This window comes from Chiloscyllium plagiosum, unplaced genomic scaffold (assembly GCF_037043375.1).
Source record: "Chiloscyllium plagiosum isolate Xiang-an unplaced genomic scaffold, Cpla_swu_hap1 HiC_scaffold_15, whole genome shotgun sequence".
NCBI lineage: Eukaryota > Metazoa > Chordata > Chondrichthyes > Orectolobiformes > Hemiscylliidae > Chiloscyllium > Chiloscyllium plagiosum.
In genome coordinates, this window is record NW_028270153.1 from 20,133,239 (window position 1) to 20,150,526 (window position 17,288).

The 17,288-nt window shown below is 37.8% G+C and overlaps 1 protein-coding gene across 10 annotated transcripts in view; it reads left to right on the top strand.

The window, feature by feature from the left end:
- zmynd8 (zinc finger, MYND-type containing 8) overlaps positions 1-10,338 on the top strand; it is a 170,999-nt gene extending 160,661 nt beyond the window's left edge. For 9 of the 10 annotated variants that reach the window (XM_087994793.1, XM_087994789.1, XM_087994792.1 and 6 more), the window contains 3 exons: positions 1,006-1,245; positions 1,787-1,938; positions 9,836-10,338. In XM_087994793.1, the coding sequence (XP_087850919.1) occupies positions 1,006-1,245; positions 1,787-1,938; positions 9,836-9,937 (494 nt within the window). In that variant the 3' untranslated portion in view covers positions 9,938-10,338. Of the gene's footprint in view, positions 1-1,005; positions 1,246-1,786; positions 1,939-7,001; positions 7,054-9,835 lie in introns of all 10 variants that reach the window. The other variant, XM_087994790.1, reaches the window with a different exon arrangement.
- Positions 10,339-17,288: the final 6,950 nt, after the last annotated feature.

Here is a 17,288-nt window from a genome sequence, read left to right on the forward strand (position 1 = left end):
TCAGCCTTGGAATTGGTGCCACGAGTCAGCTGCCAGGTTTTCATTTCCAAGTTTGAAAACCTTTTGTGTTTTCTTCTTTACTGCTTGTTTAGGTTTTTTTGCATTATACACCATCCATGGGAGAGACAGTTTCTGGTAGATAGCTACTCTTGCAACTTTGTGTCATTCTGAACCTAGCTACCAGAGGTGTGAGGGAGGAATAAGACTTAGCTTTTAAAAGGCATTGATGTTAGTAACATTTTTGCAGAGAATTTGTAAATGTTCATTCAGTTACTTTGCAGCACTTAGATTTTCAATATTCCACACTTTTTATTTCCTTAGCTCATGTACAGACAGGTGGCTGCCATTTGTTTTATGAATCATTACACCAAGTGGACTAGGAATCATAACTGCAGTCTTGCAAAGCTAGATCAATTCCAATTGCTTATGTTGTTTTAATATCCGTGGATCAAATTTGTGCAAAAGATTTCAGATATACTTTATGATAAGTTTGATCTGTTATGAGTTCCCAAGTTCTTGATCTAACAACTCCTTTAAGGTCATATCATAAAAGACCGGAATGTAAATGTAAATTTATTTTGGAGTAAATCTTAGCAATGCCATTCTATTAAATTTATGTAGTGTTGCAGTTTCAGCTGGTTGAACATTTTATGATTGATCCTGGTTGCATTTCCCAGATACAAACTGAACTACCTCCATGTTTTCTGGTGTATTCCTGTATTTTAGTGCTGGAGCAGAATTGGTACAGAAGCTCCTGTAGTCCATAAATAGGGGTCTGTGACTGATGTGGTTTAGTTTTTGAAGACTTGATTCTGCACAAAAGTTGTACTCAGCTTGAAAGCACAAGAGCTGAGTGATGGAGAATTGAGATACCATTGAATGCATTGCTATCTCTCTCTGCCTCTAAATCTTTGTTATTTAAAAAAAAACTGTTCTCCTTTCATGCATTGTTGACAAATAAGCTGTGATAATTTTCTGAAAACAGTTTCTGCTTGTGTGTCCTAGAGTTAACAATGGCAGAAATGCGGCAGAGTCTTGAGCAGGAAAAGGATCGGATGATCACAGAGATGAAGAAGCAGATGGAGGCAGAGAAGCAGCAGGCTGTTGATGAAACTAAGAAGAAGCAGTGGTGTGCAAATTGCAGGAAGGAAGCCATCTTCTACTGTTGCTGGAACACCAGTTACTGTGACTATCCTTGCCAACAGGCACACTGGCCAGAGCACATGAAGTCTTGCACTCAGTCAGGTACATAGTGTCATAACTTGGACAGGCTTGAGCTTTCTAGCCTGGACATTAGTTCCAGCTTAATTTATATAATTTAATACTGAACTTAGATGGAAGTAAACATTTTTTGCACAAAAAAAAGTCAGAAAATGTTTTCCTTTATTTAAACAAAAAATTGCAAGTCTTTATCTTTTTTGGATAGAATTGAAAATTGGGCACAGTTTTAGTCACAATATTACAGGAGGACTGATCTTAAAAAGGAGAGTGTAGAATGCTTTATTTCATTTGATTTGCCTTTATTGTAATTTCATATTGTCCTTACAGCTATGGCCATGGAAGATTGTGTTGACTGTAAACCTCGAATAGGAGGAACGCGAGACATTAATCTTTCAACTAGTACATTTTATCCTTTATGAAACAAATACTTGGCTCTCTTCACTGTTAATGTCCAGAACAAGTTTCAGTCAGAGAGTGTAAATCCTAAATAAGACAATTGGTATTTCTCACGGATTGCAATTAAGTGCAGCAGTTTGATTGTAACAGATTTATCTTTTAATTGTAGCCACTGCAACTCAGCAGGAAACTGAATCAGAAGTGAATTCTGATGCATTAAATAAGAATGCACAGCAAGCCCCCACAGTCCAGCAATCACCATCAGAGAGCAAAGCCAGCCAAAATGACAAGGACCCGGGCACAGATAAAAGCAAGGAAAATGTAAGTATTGCCTGGTTACCTTAGTCAATAATGGCTTTGTTTCATACACTCCAGGCTTATTCTAGTTATTATATTCTTTGAATATATTTTTCACTTACACTGCTATTCCCAGCTCATTTAAGTAAATCAACAACTATTTGTAACTGTCAAAACATGTATTTAAAGTACAAATGTGCTACCAAGCCCGATCACATGTTGCAATGCTGGTTCCTTTTCAACTTTTTGCTAGAGGGTAGCTGAAGATATGAACTCAAGTATTTGAAAATGCTTCACGACTAGGTTTTTTATTCAGTGTCACATATTTCTAATCATCTTGTTGCGTTTTGCACGATTACACTATTACTTTGTATGCCTTTTGTTGATCCTGATCTTTTTTTCTGTAATATAGAATCAAATGTAAACCAATGTTGCAAGGTTACGTGGTTCAAAATTGGTGGGAATTTAGATGGGAAACTGCAGTTGTATTTAAGATAATCAGCTCCTTGTTTGCTTGCTGAACAAGATAGTGAGACTTCTAATGTTTCCTTTCAAGGACTAATTTATAGAAACTGAATACAAATCTTCATTTAACTCTAGTTTATTGTGGACAAAGGTCACATTATTTAATTAGCATATAAGTCTTTTGAAGCATTAGTTTTAATTCTGACATTATATATTCAGTCAAGGCTAGATTTCTTTTAGATGCTATGACTTTGCTGCTTTTGTTTATGCCCGTTCTTTGTCTAGAAGGAGTTGTTACCATGCTGCAAAATGTTTACTCAAATACCAGGCTTTCTGCAATACTTTGATTATATGCTCATTGTTTCTCTCTCAGCCTGTGCAGTGAAAGTCAGCAAGCTATAATGTTATATTTGCATGGACTTCTCAGCTGAGCCTAATCCTGCCTTCACACTCTCTGGTTGATGCTCATACACACTTCTCTCGTAGAATGTGTTGTCCTAACCAGCTGAGCCACTTACAAACTTTTAAATAACTACCATAAAAGTGTTAATGTGCACAGTGATGTGAATACTGTCCAACTGATATGTTCCTGGTTCCAGTCGTCATCTCCAAGTGGGGCTGCCACTTGCTAGTGAAGTAGGAGAGCATTTTAGGAGGCAAATGGACTGAGTTGTATTTGTGTTCTTTTGAGCAAGCCACTTATTCTTTCTGCCATAAGTCATTTGTCATGAGATATGCATATCCTTTTAAATGATTTTTTAAATAATTACCATAGGTAAGGAATTATGTCCTGGGGAGTGCTACTTTTTTTTGTCCTGACCGGTGGCAGTGTCAAGTAAATGAGATGCAGGTTTAAATTCTCTCCTCCACTTGCAATGTTAATTTCCTCCATTTTTTTTTCATTAAAAATCCTGCACTACACCAATAGAATGTTTTTTCCTTATTTCCCACAATCATTTGGCTTCTCTGTGCCAGGTTGATTGTATGTTAAATTAATGATCTGCATTTGACATGATAACAATGATATTATCAGTGCTCATTGCTTTTATAGATGAATTGGATGACAAATTTCAGTGAATAAGAAAAGCAAAGAACTGTGAATGCTAGAAATCAGAAACAAAATCAGAAATTTATGGAAAAACCCAGCATCAGACCAATGACAATTCTTTGGGACCCAAAACATCACCTCTGCTTTCCCTCCATAGACGCTGCCTGACCTGTTGAGATTTTCCAGCAATCTGATTTTGTTTTTGAACAAATTTCAATGACTGGATACCCATAGTGAAGTGGCAAAATGGTAACTTCTGTCCCAGTTCCACTGTGGTTTATCCACAACTTTCACTGCACCAGTAGTTCATGATAGACTTAGCATTAAAACACACAAGAGTCATGAAGTTGTGGGGCTAACAAAGTGTGCCCTAAGTCTGCTGGAAAAAATTAGTGTTCATTTGTGTATAATGAATGAATCCTACTGGCACTATAAAGTTACCTGTACAATCATAAAGTTGCAATCTGTTGTGAATAGACTTAGGTTATATATAAAAAAAACTTAAATGGGACTAGAAGATTGGGTTAAGATATCTGGTCGGCATGGGCGAGTTGGACCAGAGGGTCTGTTTCCGTGCTGTACGCCTCCATGACTCTTAAGTAATTTTTGAAATTTTTTTTTCCCTAAATCTTCCAAACCTTTGTCAAGTCTGTTCCTCTCTCTCCTTCAAAGTCTACCTTGAATCCTACTTCTTCGACCATCTTTTGGTCATCTGCACTAATATTGCTGTGTATGGCTTAAGGTTGGTTTTTTATTGATGCTCCTTTTGAAGCATGTTGGGATGTTTAATATATTAAAGATACCACATAAGTACCAGTTGTTGGTCTGTACTTCATCACTTTATCTTAGTTGTAATTTTCTTTTTCTCTCATTTTATTTCACTTTCTGTATGTGATTTTTAAATTGAATTAAATATTCAAACTTACTCTGTCTGATTTAGACTCCATTTAATCAGTAGGAAGAGACAGTATGTTTGCCCTGTGCGCAGATGCCCTAAGCAGTACAAAAACTCAGTAATAGTCTGTAGGCATTGTGAACATTCGACACTATTTGATTGCCACTGACACCAAAATCTGGAGAATTCTGTATAATAGGACTGTTGCAGCAGAAAGAAAAAAAAAATTTACTTTTAAGATTCTGAGTTTGAACACCGATGGGTTTCAGAAGTGAAAGGTCAATGCTTCAACCTACTGCATCATTGATTTCCGTTTCTCCTCTCCAACCCTGATTCTTTCAGATGTAAAGAAAGAAACAAAAATGGTGGAGCAGCATGGGCTATATTTTCTTTCATGTCTAGTCTGTTTCTTGGTATCATGAAATGGAAATGCCTGATTCTTTTAGTTTAATCAGAGTGAGTTTTGATTGAGGATTATCACTTCAAATATGGACCATAAAATTGCTGCTTTTAAGTTCCACTGACCTTTTGTGAGTCACTCAGATCCACTTTATCATAAACTTTGTTTAAAAAACCAAGGAGGAGTAATTTTCAACATAACACTGAAGTTTAAAACTGGCATGGTGAGTTAGCAATATGTTATAGAATGTGCCCCGTCTTCCTTCCCCCTTGAGTTTAACAGAGAAGCTGATTTCATAATCCAGCAATGAGTCATAAACAACTCCCACACCATTGCCTGCAACTAATCCTGAGCTGGGCCACAAGAGATTTACTGGTGATATATAAAATTTCAAACAAAATAGTAACTTTGTAGTCCAATTCTGCTGTGAGTTCTGAAGTCTAAAACAAAAGCAGACCAAGGTTACCTTAGAGTGACATGACAGGCATGAAGACGTGCAGATTTTGAAGAAAATTACTCCCATTCTAAATAGTAACAATTATTGCTGAGAGCGTAGTATGAATATGTGATTCAAGAGCCTAATTTTGTAGCTATTGTACCATTGAGGGAAAATGAATAGTAATAGAAGCAAGCAAAATTGTTGATTGTCAAAAGGGAACAACTGAATTAATATTCAAATGTACTTGTTAAAAGTTTTTTACAGAATTTCTAGCAGTCCAAAAAAAAACTGCAGTTTGTCAAACTATTGCATTTTATCCTACATAAAAATATTCTAACTAAAAGCAAATTATTAAACCCAAGATTATACTGATAATATTCATAAGGTGTTGCATTTAAAGTTTTCTCTGTAAACACTGATCAGCACCTATTCAACTGGTCAAGATTTAGTCAGAGGCAACTATATATGTTGTAACAGCTGAAAGTACAGCAGTTTACCAACTAAACAGACATTGGCAAGTTAAGAGTAAAAAAAACTATTTAAAACCAATAATTGTTTTATACATACCTCATTGGCTGAAAGTCTAACCTCAAACTAACTGTCTGTTAGACTGGGCAGTAATACCTAAATTGCAATTCCCTCTTTTTGGGCACAATTTCCTTGCATCTTGGAATAATTCATTAAAACCTCAATAGCCATCTAGACACTGTTCTATCAGTTGTGAATGATCAAGTGATGCAGATCCTATCTGACTTGTGTCAGGCCCATTTGAACATGCTAACTGTTCCTCATACCAAATTAAACTACTTCACAAACTATTGGAGAATGCTGCACATGATAGGAGTACAGTTGTTCTTGCTCCTAAATGAGTTAGAAATAAAATACAATGTTTAATAAGTAGAAGGGAATCATTTAAAACGTTACTCGTGTTAGTTGTCATCACTACAAATGTATCTTTGTAATGTTAATGTTGGGCTTATGAGATTGTCATCTTCCAAAACCAAAAGAAATAAGTTGAGCCCCTCAAGCCTGTTCCATAATTTAATATTACCTTTTACATAATTTAATATAGTCATGCCGGTGTCATCTCACTCGATTCCACATTTCTGTCTGCCTGCCTGCCTATATACCTCCTTGATCCATTACTAATTAAAAATTTACCTATCTCCTTAAGTATATTCAGTGTTCCAATGTCCACTGCACTCTGGGGTAGTGAAATCCATAGATTCATGACCTTTTGAGAGAAGTAATTTCTCCTCAGCTCTGTTTTAAATCTGTTAGACCTTATTCTAAAACAATGACCCCTCATTCTACATTGCCTCACAAAGGGAAAAATCCAATTTGTCTACTTTGTCAGTCGCCTTTGCAACATTGCATACCTCAATTAAGAGCTCATTCTTCTAAACTCTGGCGAGGAAAGGCCTGTTACTGAGGGCTATGATTTGACTGAGCAGTATTTTGCTTGCCCCTTTTCTAATACGTTCTCATTCTAATTCACTTTTTAAATAAAAACATTGAAACCATTTGTTATGATAGTAAGCACAAAGATAGAGCTAATCTGTTGTGAAATTTTCAGTGGAGTTTGTGCATAATGAAGGCTTTTGTTCTTGTACCTCCTCTACTGCGCATTTTTACCATTTTTCCATCCAACCTCTCTCTAATAAAACATGGCTATTAGGAGCCAAAATCTGCTTGGAATGAGTGACTCCGATGCTGTTGCTTTTTCCATTTTAATGTTTTGTTGCTAAAGAGTGCACTTTAGTTTGACTCTGAGGCATTGCACCTATTGTTGTTGATTAGTAGTGTTTGGGTGTCACTGTAGAACTCTCTTTCTGCGCAGACAATATCCAGAGGATTCAGTTTACCAACACAAAGTTGAAATTCATCTACAGGTAAGCCAAATAGTTCTAAAACAAGTGATTCTTGGTACATATACCAGTTCATAGAAATATGGCCCTAATTTCTGATAGGGAAACATCACTGGTGATTCAAGTACAGGTGAATTGGTTTTAAATTTAACAAAAAAAGTACATTTTCTTGAGTTCTGGTATATGCAGTACAAGAAATCAAAAAATAAAATATTGGAGATGCTAGAAATCTGAATGGATTAAAACCCATTTGTAATACTCAACTGTTCTGTGTAAAGAAAAACTGTTATCTTTTGGGGTTGGTGAGGTCTTTAACTTTGTTTCCTAGGCGGAATATATTGTTCCAATTGAAGCACCCTCTCTTTGAAGTGCATGGATGGTTTGTTTAAGTGCACAGCCATTTCTTAACAAAAAAAATGTTATGTTGGCTCACACTTTGTAACTTGAAGAGGCTGACGTTTGGACTGCTTGCGTGGCGTGTCTAGGACTGCTGTGAAACCGTAATTCTTACAGGGGGACATGTGCTCTGTGAGGGTGCTGCATTATGGATGAGTCGCTGTGTACTGTGGATGTTTGTTCTTTGCCACTGGCAAAATCTTTTTCTTTCTTTCTTGTCCCTTTATTCTTTATGAAATGATATCTTTTAGTTAATTCACATTTGCAGTGCTGTCATCTGATTTGCCCTTTCTGCATCCACAGCACATGCCATTTTGGCTGTTAATGTGAAGTAATGCTTACCTGTTCTGTTTGTTTCTTGCCAGTATTTGAGAAGTGCAAGTGATGGTGAAATTAATTTGAGATGTTCTGTGCATGGGGGGGGGAGAGAGAGAAAATGGTATTTTTCTCTTTGTGCAGTTATACTCATGTCCTGTAGGATGGAGGTAGATGCTCAAAGCTAATTTTCTTTTGAGGAAGAATCACAGCAGATACCAGTTTCAGTGGGAAGGGGAATACAGGCCATGCCCAGAGGGAGAAATGAGAGGAAAGAGGATGCTTGGGGAAGCTCAGAATTCATAGTGACTTCAGATTTTTGTAATTTTGTAATGGATTTTTTTATCCTGATGTCTGTGCCAGTCTATGAAAAAGGGGAGGTCATGCCTTTGCAGGAGTTCAATGAGTTTATATAGTGATACAGGTTGTTTGTATGCTGCTGTAGAGAGTGGGGAGTATATAACAGGCATATCTTTTCATGTACGTTGAAATTCTAGTTGGATTTAAATCTGTGGGGTTGAGAAGCTGCTTTCATTCTGCATTAAACTAATTTTGATTTTGCCACCTGTTTGGTTCCCAGTGGTTGATTCATGCAATGCTATTTTCTGGCCTTTTTGTTCCTATCCCAAATAATAGGCATGAAGCATATTTCACTCTGGAGAATCATGGTGCATCATTTGCAAAAAAAAACAAAGAATCTTTTACTTGTACCTGAAACAGTGTTGGACTCTTTGTACAAACAAGGGGAATTATTTCTGCTTAAGACCTCTCCTCAAGCTTGATTTGCCCTGACTGTCCTCTGAGAAACCGGCTCTCAGTATCACTGGCAACAAGATGCAAATCACTTACCTAATTGTGACACTGGTTGGAAAGGGAGTGCCTCTCTAAATCCCATGTTGGAAAAATGAAAATCACGGCCATGTCCCCATCTCCACCACCATTCCTTCATACATCTGCAATCATTGCAGTCACCTTCTGAAATGTTTAAAGTTTTAAAAATTGCCAAGGTAGTCTGGTCCCCGATCTTTGTAAGTTTCCCATGTTAGAAAGGGAAAACAGAATCACATCCAGAGTCTAGCAAGCAAAGTTGGGTGAGTTTATACTGAAGTAGAATTTCATTTTTTTTAAGGTTTTTGTTAACAATGCTTAAAAATTGGTAATGTTGGAGTTATTTGCATCACTTTTACAAATCTCCAATTATCGTACCACTTTATGTATAATAAGTAGCTGGCATTTGACACATCCTACTGCTAATTATATAGAGTATCGTTGTTCCTCCTGCAATCGTATTGTAAAGTGGCTGGCATGTGCAGAGGAGCTGTGCTGTCTTCCCACTGTCTGCAGTCATATTAGGAAGGGATCAGTTATGCTGTGGACAATTTGGAATAGAAGGTTGACATTTTAAAAGTACCAGTTGTGAACACACATTAACCAAATGATCAGTGCCTTTTGGCTTTCATGCCAAGTCTGTCATTAGTTTGGAGTGTCTCATTTTGGTAAGGGGAATATGGCAACATTGCTCTGGCTGCTGAATTTTGCTTATTCTTGAACCTTGTTAAAATAATAATTACATTTGCCTCTTAATGCTCAGGTGATTAAGTCATTTTTACACCTGTCAAGGGGGCAGGGGTGGAGGTGAAGAAGCACAGACTACATTCTGTAAACTCTGCTATGTCCCTAAACCTTTTACATTTAAGGATTACCCAACAGAATTTATTGTATGTGAAACAGGCAGAATAAATGTGTTTTGGTTATTTTGGTAGTTACCAGATCTACAATTGTATTCCAATATTTTCTTTGATTGTGGTGCGCCCCTTTACTTCCTGATCAATTGGGTGCAATCAGTGGGGTCCCCTATTTCTGTAGAGTGGGTGGAAAATTTGGGGCAGTAGCAGGTGAGTTATGGCACCCACTTTGAGTGATAGTTGCAGGTGGTCAATGAGCTGCATCACACGTATTCCAGGTGTTGCCACACACATGGTCTTCATTGCAATTTTTCTTTTAGAATTTTGCCAAGGTAAGCAATGCACTATCTATTTAAGTCAAGGATTAATTGATTTACAGTTGAATTCAAATTCTGTTTTTCCACTCGCAGACGATGCCAGCTGTAGTGACTCCAGCAGTTGGTGCAGCTGCTGTGCAGTCAGAAGTCCAGTGCGCCCAGACCACAATGCCTGTCCAAACTCGCAGAACCTGAAGGCCCTAGATCGTGCGGGATGATAGTTGAAGAAGGCAGCATTATGGATCAAGACTTTGCATGGGGAATTTGTGAATACTGCCCTCGCTCTTCAGTGGATACATTCGTTGCTTATCTGTTTTGTACATAACATACAGAGCTTTCATGACACTACATTCTTGCCGAGCATTAAAAAAAATCAAGAAAAAAATTCAATCTGAAGTCTTCAGAACATGATCACATCCTGCAAGCCTTTCATCTTTTATACAATTCGTCAATTCTAAAGCTTCAATCCCTTTGTATTTTCTTTTATTATGACTTAATGGAAGATTCTAGACTCTAGTTTCTGAAAATGTAGTGAATTGGGGAACGTATACAGCATGCAACAAAGAAGCCTTTAGTAGTTGGACCACAGCATATAATATTTATATGTAGGAGTCTGTGAAACCCAGTGATGTAATAAGCATGAAATGGGGGGTACGTTTTGGCATTTCTAATGAAGGAGTACAACATGGGGAGGTACATCTCGCTGCTCATTTATTTTCCTCTTCTCCACATGTTAGCAATTGTTTGCTCTTGGTTATGTATGACATTTGAACACAAGGAGTTTGTGTGTATATGAGATAATCCTTTGTGTTCAGAATGATGCCAGTGCTGTTCTGATGTGTATATTTTTGTTTTTTATTTTTCATCCCGGTTTATAAAATAAGCAGTTTGTACAGTTTTCAACCAGTCCTGATGGGTAAATGTTATTAAAATAAAAAGTTTTAAAAAAAATTGACACTATAGTAAAATTACCATTGTTTTTTGAGAACATGACTTGCTAGCCTAACTTGTGAAACAGAATTGCTTTTAGCATAATGGAAGTATTTTTTCACATTTCTTTGTACAAAGTTTATATTAAAAATAGCAAAAAAAAAAGTCAATGGCTTGTATCTCTATTATGGCTTCTTTAGTATCTTTGAATCTACCCGGTACCATGGAAGAAAAGTGCTTTAGTGCTCACCTCAGGTAAGTACTGGAAAATTGGATATGTACTCCTAATATTTTTAAATTCTTATCACACTATACAAGGTGAAAACCATGGGCTGGATTTTTAAACAGATTTGGGATGATATTGGAGGTGGGCAAGAGTGCAGTTATGCACCTTTATCCTCTGTGTCCCTTCATCCCCAACCCCAAATTGAACCAACAGCCTGTAGAAGAACCAACAGAAGTAAAAATTTATGGCCCATGTATTTCATACTGAAAATAGGTGAGCTTTACTGTCTGACTTGTTGCTTTACAGCTGGTGTTAAGTGGCAGCTTTTAAAATTTAAGTTCACATTTAAAATTTAACTTGCTGTGGAATTCAGAAAAGAACTACTATATGACTGTGTTACCATCAGTGGAGTCGAGACAGGAATCTGTCGTCACCTGTTTAGTTAAAAAAAATTAGAAGCTCAGCTAAATATGTAATATGACTTGCCTAACACATGGTGGGGCTCTTGCTTTATCTCATTTCAACAAAGTAATTTTTTTTACTTTTCAGATCTTGTAAATATAATCCCATATAAATAGCAAATACATGTTTATGAGACAGCCATTTACATTATTTAATAATGTTGTTTAAGATTAGAGTGGTGGAATTTGGTGAAACTGGACTCTTCTTTGTCAATTTTATATTTAATGAGAGAGTACTTACCATAAATGGGGACAGTTGGTTTGTTTACAACTGAACTAGAATAAGGGTTATCTTGTCATGTATAGCTTGTTGAATATTATTGAATTCTTATAATTCAGACATAGGAATGATGCAGCTGAACTTTCCCAGCACCTGAACAATATGGACATAGGCGAGTCAGTTGGAAACATATGATAAAGGTCAGAAAAATGAGATTCTTGATGTTGAGAAAGTCCAGTTTTCATGCCAGTTGTTTTAATGGTGAGATAAGACTCTTGTTAGTGAGTAACAGAAGGCCTATTTGCATACATTAACCTGTTATCATCTCATTTAGATGCAATTTGCTATCCTCTTATCTGGAGGAGGGAGACTAGATAATGACTACTGATATGAAAGTCAGTGAATATTTGGTGGTATCTCCTTGCAACTCACAGTATCACAGGGCACACTGTATGGTAATAACCCTAACTCCCACTAAGCCCTACCACTCCCACCCCAAATCCTTGAAGGTTAGTATCAAATGTGCATAAAGTTGATCTTCTCCCCTCCTTTTTGTTTGTTTGTCTTTGGTTTTTAAAAGTTTCCTAATCCTCTGCTTACCACTAATTTTTGCCACATTGTATGTTTTTTTTCTCTCAATTTGATGCTATCTTAACATCCCTGGTGTTGGATTATACTGGAATCCTTCTTCCTCACTTGATGTAATTTTCATATCATTTGTCACATGTTTGCAGATGACACGAAGATTGGTGGAGTAGCAGAAAGCATAGGGAACTGTCAGAAGAAAACAGGAGAATATAGATCGACAGGAGAGTTGGGTGGAGAAGTGACTGGTGGAGTTCAATTCATGCAGATATAAGGTGAGGCATTTTGGGAAGCCTAATTCTAGAGCAAATTATATAGTAACCGGAGTGCCTTGAGGAAAGTTGATGAGCAGAGACAGCTGGGCGTTTAGGTCCATTGTACCCTGAAGGTTGCTGCACAGGTGGTTAGAGTGGTCAAGAAGGCATATGGTATGCTTGCCTTCATTGGACAGGGTATTGAGTATAAAAGCTGGCAGGTCATTTTAAAATTGTACACTGCGTTGGTTCAACTGCATTTAGAATACTGTGTTCAGTTCTGGTCGCCACATTACCAAAAGGATTTGGATGCTTTGGAGAGAGTGCAGAGAAGGTTTACGAGGATGTTTCCTGGTATGGAAGGTGCTAGCTATGAAGAGAGGTTGAACAGGTTAGGTTTGTTTTCATTAGATAAAAGGAGATTGAGGGGGACCTGATTGAGGTCTACATAATCATGAAGGGTATAGAAAGGGTAGATAGAGATAAACTTTTTCCCAGGGTGAAGGGTTCAATAACGAGAGGTCACACGTTCAAGTTGAAGGGGGATACATGTGGCAAGTACTTCACACAGAGGGTGGTGGGCGTCTGGACCACGTTGCTAGTAGAGGCAGGCACAGTATATTCATTTAAGATGCATCTGGACAGATGCATGAGTAAGTAGGGAGCAGAAGGATACAGATGCTTAGGAATTGGACAACAGGTTTAGACAGTAGATTTGTATCGGCACAGGCTTGGAGGGCCGAAGGGCCTGCTCCTGGGCTGTAAAGTTCTTCGTTCTTTGTATCTCTGGCTTAGAATACAGTTCTCCACTTTAATACTGCACTTTAGAGCAGAGTCAACACCTTACACTGCAATGCAGCTACCAGACACCTTGAGCACAGGGATAGAAGTTTTTAGATTAGATTAGATTACATTACAGCATGGAAACAGGCCCTTCGGCCCAACAAGTCCACACAGACCCACCGAAGCGCAACCCACCCATACCCCTACATTTATCCCTTACCTAACACGATGGACAATTTAGCATGGCCAATTCACCTAACCTGCACATCTTTGGACTATGGGAGGAAACCGGAGCACCCGGAGGAAACCCACACAGACACTGGGAGAACGTGCAAACTCCACACAGTCAGTCGCCTGAGGCGGGAATTGAACCTGGGTCTCAGGCGTTGTGAGGCAGCAGTGCTAACCACTGTGCCACCCACATTAAGTCGCCTAATATGTGGTACTTTATTAGGTACGGTCTGAAAGTTCAAACATACTGCATTCACTGCTTCCCATTTATCTGTTCTGCTTGTTACTGCGCCCAATTCCAATAAATTTGATAAATGTAATTTCCCAAACGAAGCCATGCTGATTTTGTTTGATTGTATAATGCATTTCTAAGTGTTCTGCTATTCCATTGTTTATATTAAATTCTAAAATTTTCTCCATAACACTAGATGATGATCCTCAAATGGAGAATCCTCTGATTTTTTTGTCCTTCTATTCGTTACATAATTAACTAGATGAGTCAATGTACTTAATGCTTACAAAGGAGTTGGGTCAAAAATATGAATTCTTAACTTTTTAGAAGCCCTTTAATCGATTTTATAGCTGAATGTTTAAAGACTCGTGCGTACATTCTCCCCATGTCTGCGTGGGTTTCCTCCCACAGTGCAAAAATGTGCAGGTTAGGTGAATTGGCAATGCTAAATTGCCATAGTGTTAGGGGAATGGGTCTGGGTGGGTTGCGCTTCGGCGGGTCGGTGTGGACTTGGGCTGAAGGGCCTGTTTCCACACTGTAAGTAATCTAATCTAATTACAGCTGTTAACTCTAAGGTCTTAGGTCTGCCGCTGATGCCTCAACAATAGTTAACAGTATTACATTTTTCAGTTCCCTGTGTTCAATAGTCCTAGTCTAGTTACTACTCTGATTTTGTTGCGCTACTTAAAATTATTTTGGCAATTTTCTCACTATGCACCGATCTGTCACAGCTTGTATTCCCCTGCCCTGTTTTAAGAAGTTACCTGTGGAACTTCACCATTTAGCAGCTCTGTTTTTTTCCCCACACTCCAAAGAACAAGAGAGGTGAATCATATTGCAGGCCACTGTTGACAATACACAGGCCAGCATTAATAGATCTTGAAATATAGCTTTGCTATTGGATAATTCAAATACTTTTTTGTAATCTGGTTGGAAAGTATCCTCGAAGCCACTGTCCATGTTGAGGTCCTAGCAAAAAAACATTTTTGCATTCTTCAACATAAAAATCCTTGAGAATCTGTGCCTACTTCTTCAAGGTATATGTGTGTTGGGGAAGAGTGTGGTCTCCATTAGGGTATTATTGCTGGAGTGTTAATCTAGAGACCCAGGTAATGTTCTAGAGATCCATGTTCAAATCTTGGCAAGATAGATGGTGGAATTTGAATTCAATAAAAAAAAACTGGAATTGAAGAATCTAATCATGACCATGAAATCATTTTTGGTTGTCAGAGAAACTCATGTGGTTCACTAGTTTCCCTTCGGGAAAGAAACTGTCATCCTTGCGTGGTCTGGCCTTCATGTGACTCCAGACCCACAGCAATGTGATTGATTTTTTTAACTGCCTTATGGGCAATAAATATTTAGCCAGTGTTATTAGTCAGCGCATTGAGTATAGGAGTTGGGAGATCATGTCGAGGCTGTACAGGACCATTAGTTTGGTCACTTTTGAAGTATTGTGTGGAATTTTGGTCTCCCTTGCTCCAGGAAGGATGTTGTGAAACTTGAAAGGTTCACAAAAGATTTACAAGGATGTTGCCAAGGTTGGAGGGAGAGGCTGAATGGGCTGGGGCTATTTTCCTTGGAGCTTCAGAGGTTGAGAGTTGATCTTACAGCCATTTATAAAATCATGAGGGGCACAGATAGGATAAATAGACAAGGTCTTTTCCCCAGAGTGGGGGGAGTCTGACACTAAGGGCATTTGATTAAGAAGACTCCTTGTGTCAAAGTTTCAATCATTTACAGGGATGTTGCCAGGGTTGGAGGGTTTGAGCTACAGGGAGAGGCTGAACAGGATGGAGCTGTTTTCCCTGCTGAGGGGTAACCTTATAGAGGTTTATAAAATCATGAGGGGCATGGATATGATAATAGACCAGATCTTTTCCCTGGAATAGGGGAAGTCTAACACTAGAGGGCATAAGTTTAAGGTGAGAGGGGAAAGATTTAAAAGGGACCTAAGGGGCACTTTTTCCACACAGAGGGTGGTGTGTACATAGAATGAACTGCCAGAGGAGGTGATGGAGACTGATACAATTAGAATATTTAAAAAGCATCTGGATGGTAGATGAATAGCAAGAATTTAGAGGGATATGGGTGAAATGCTGGCAAATGGGACTAGATTTATAGAAAATAACTGGTCAGCATGGACGAATTGGACTAAAGGATTGTTTCCACGCATAGATAGCTATCTCTATAATTGACGTTAAGCTAACTGGCGTAGATTTACCTGTGTTTTTTTTGTCTCCCCTTTTTAAATAAAGATATTGCATTGGTATTTTTCCAATCCTCTGGGACCTTTCCAGAATCTGAGGATTCTTCAATTATTGCCAATATATTCATAATCCCTGTAGCTACTACTATGAATATCCTAGATGTATCCCATCAGGTCCAGGGGATTTATTGGTTTATGTTCCACATCACTTCTTTTCCTGAGCAATAATTATTGTATTTATTTCTTCTCCTCATTTTGCCTCTTAATTATTTAGTAATTTTGGAATGCTATTAGTGTCTTCTACAGTGAAGACTGATGCAAAATATTTATTCAACTCCTCTGTCATTTTCTGGTTCCCCATTATTATATCCCCAGCCTTGTTTTCAAAGGGCCAATGTTTACTTTGGCTTCTCTTCCCTTGTATATATGTAAAGAAGCTCTTGATTGTTTAGGTATTACTTGAAAGATTTACTAAAGTTGATCTTCTCCCCTCCTTTTTGTTTGTTTGTCTTTGGTTTTTAAAAGTTTCCTAATCCTCTGCTACCACTAATTTTTTGCCACATTGTATGTTTTTTTTCTCTCAATTTGATGCTAGCCTTTACATTCTTTACATCCAATTCCAGTTGGATTATACTGGAATCCTTCTTCCTCACTTGATGTAATTTTGCTATGAGCCAAGAACTATTTTCTTAAATCTCTGCCTTTTTCCCTCAACTGCTTTTGCTTTCAACTCCTTTCTTAATCTATTCCAGCCAGCTCTGCTCTCATTCCTTTGTAATTACCTCAATTATGTTTTGCTCTGTTGTTTTCAATCCAAGTTCCTCTCTCTAAAATTGTATGCTAAATTCTACCATGTTATGGTCATTTTCCTTTTGCTCTGATATCAAAATTACATTCATCTCATTATACATCACCAGATGCAAAACAGCCTGATTCCTGGTTGGATCCATAACAGATTGTTCTAGTAAACTGTTCCATCATGAAGGTTAAAGTTTCCCATGATTGATGTACTGCATTTTTTACATGCCCTAATTTCCTTCTGATTTACTCTCTATCTTAATGAATAACTACTTTTAGGGGCTCTATTGATGACTGCGACCAATGTAATGTTCCTCTTGTTATTTCTTACCTCAACCCATATAGATTCTGTATCATCTTATCCAAAATCATTTCTTGCTGTTTTACTTATTCCTTCCCAAACTAACAATGTTATCTCACCATTTTTTCCTTCCTGCCTGTCCTTTAGAAAATCACACCCCTGAATATTTAGATCCCAGCTTTCGTCTCCTTGTAACCACATTTCTGTCTTTACAGTAAGATTACACCCATTCTCTGGTCTTTGTGCCTTATTTCAATTATTTTGTTTCAAAGACTACATGCATCCAACTAAAGAACCACTAATTTTTAACCATTTT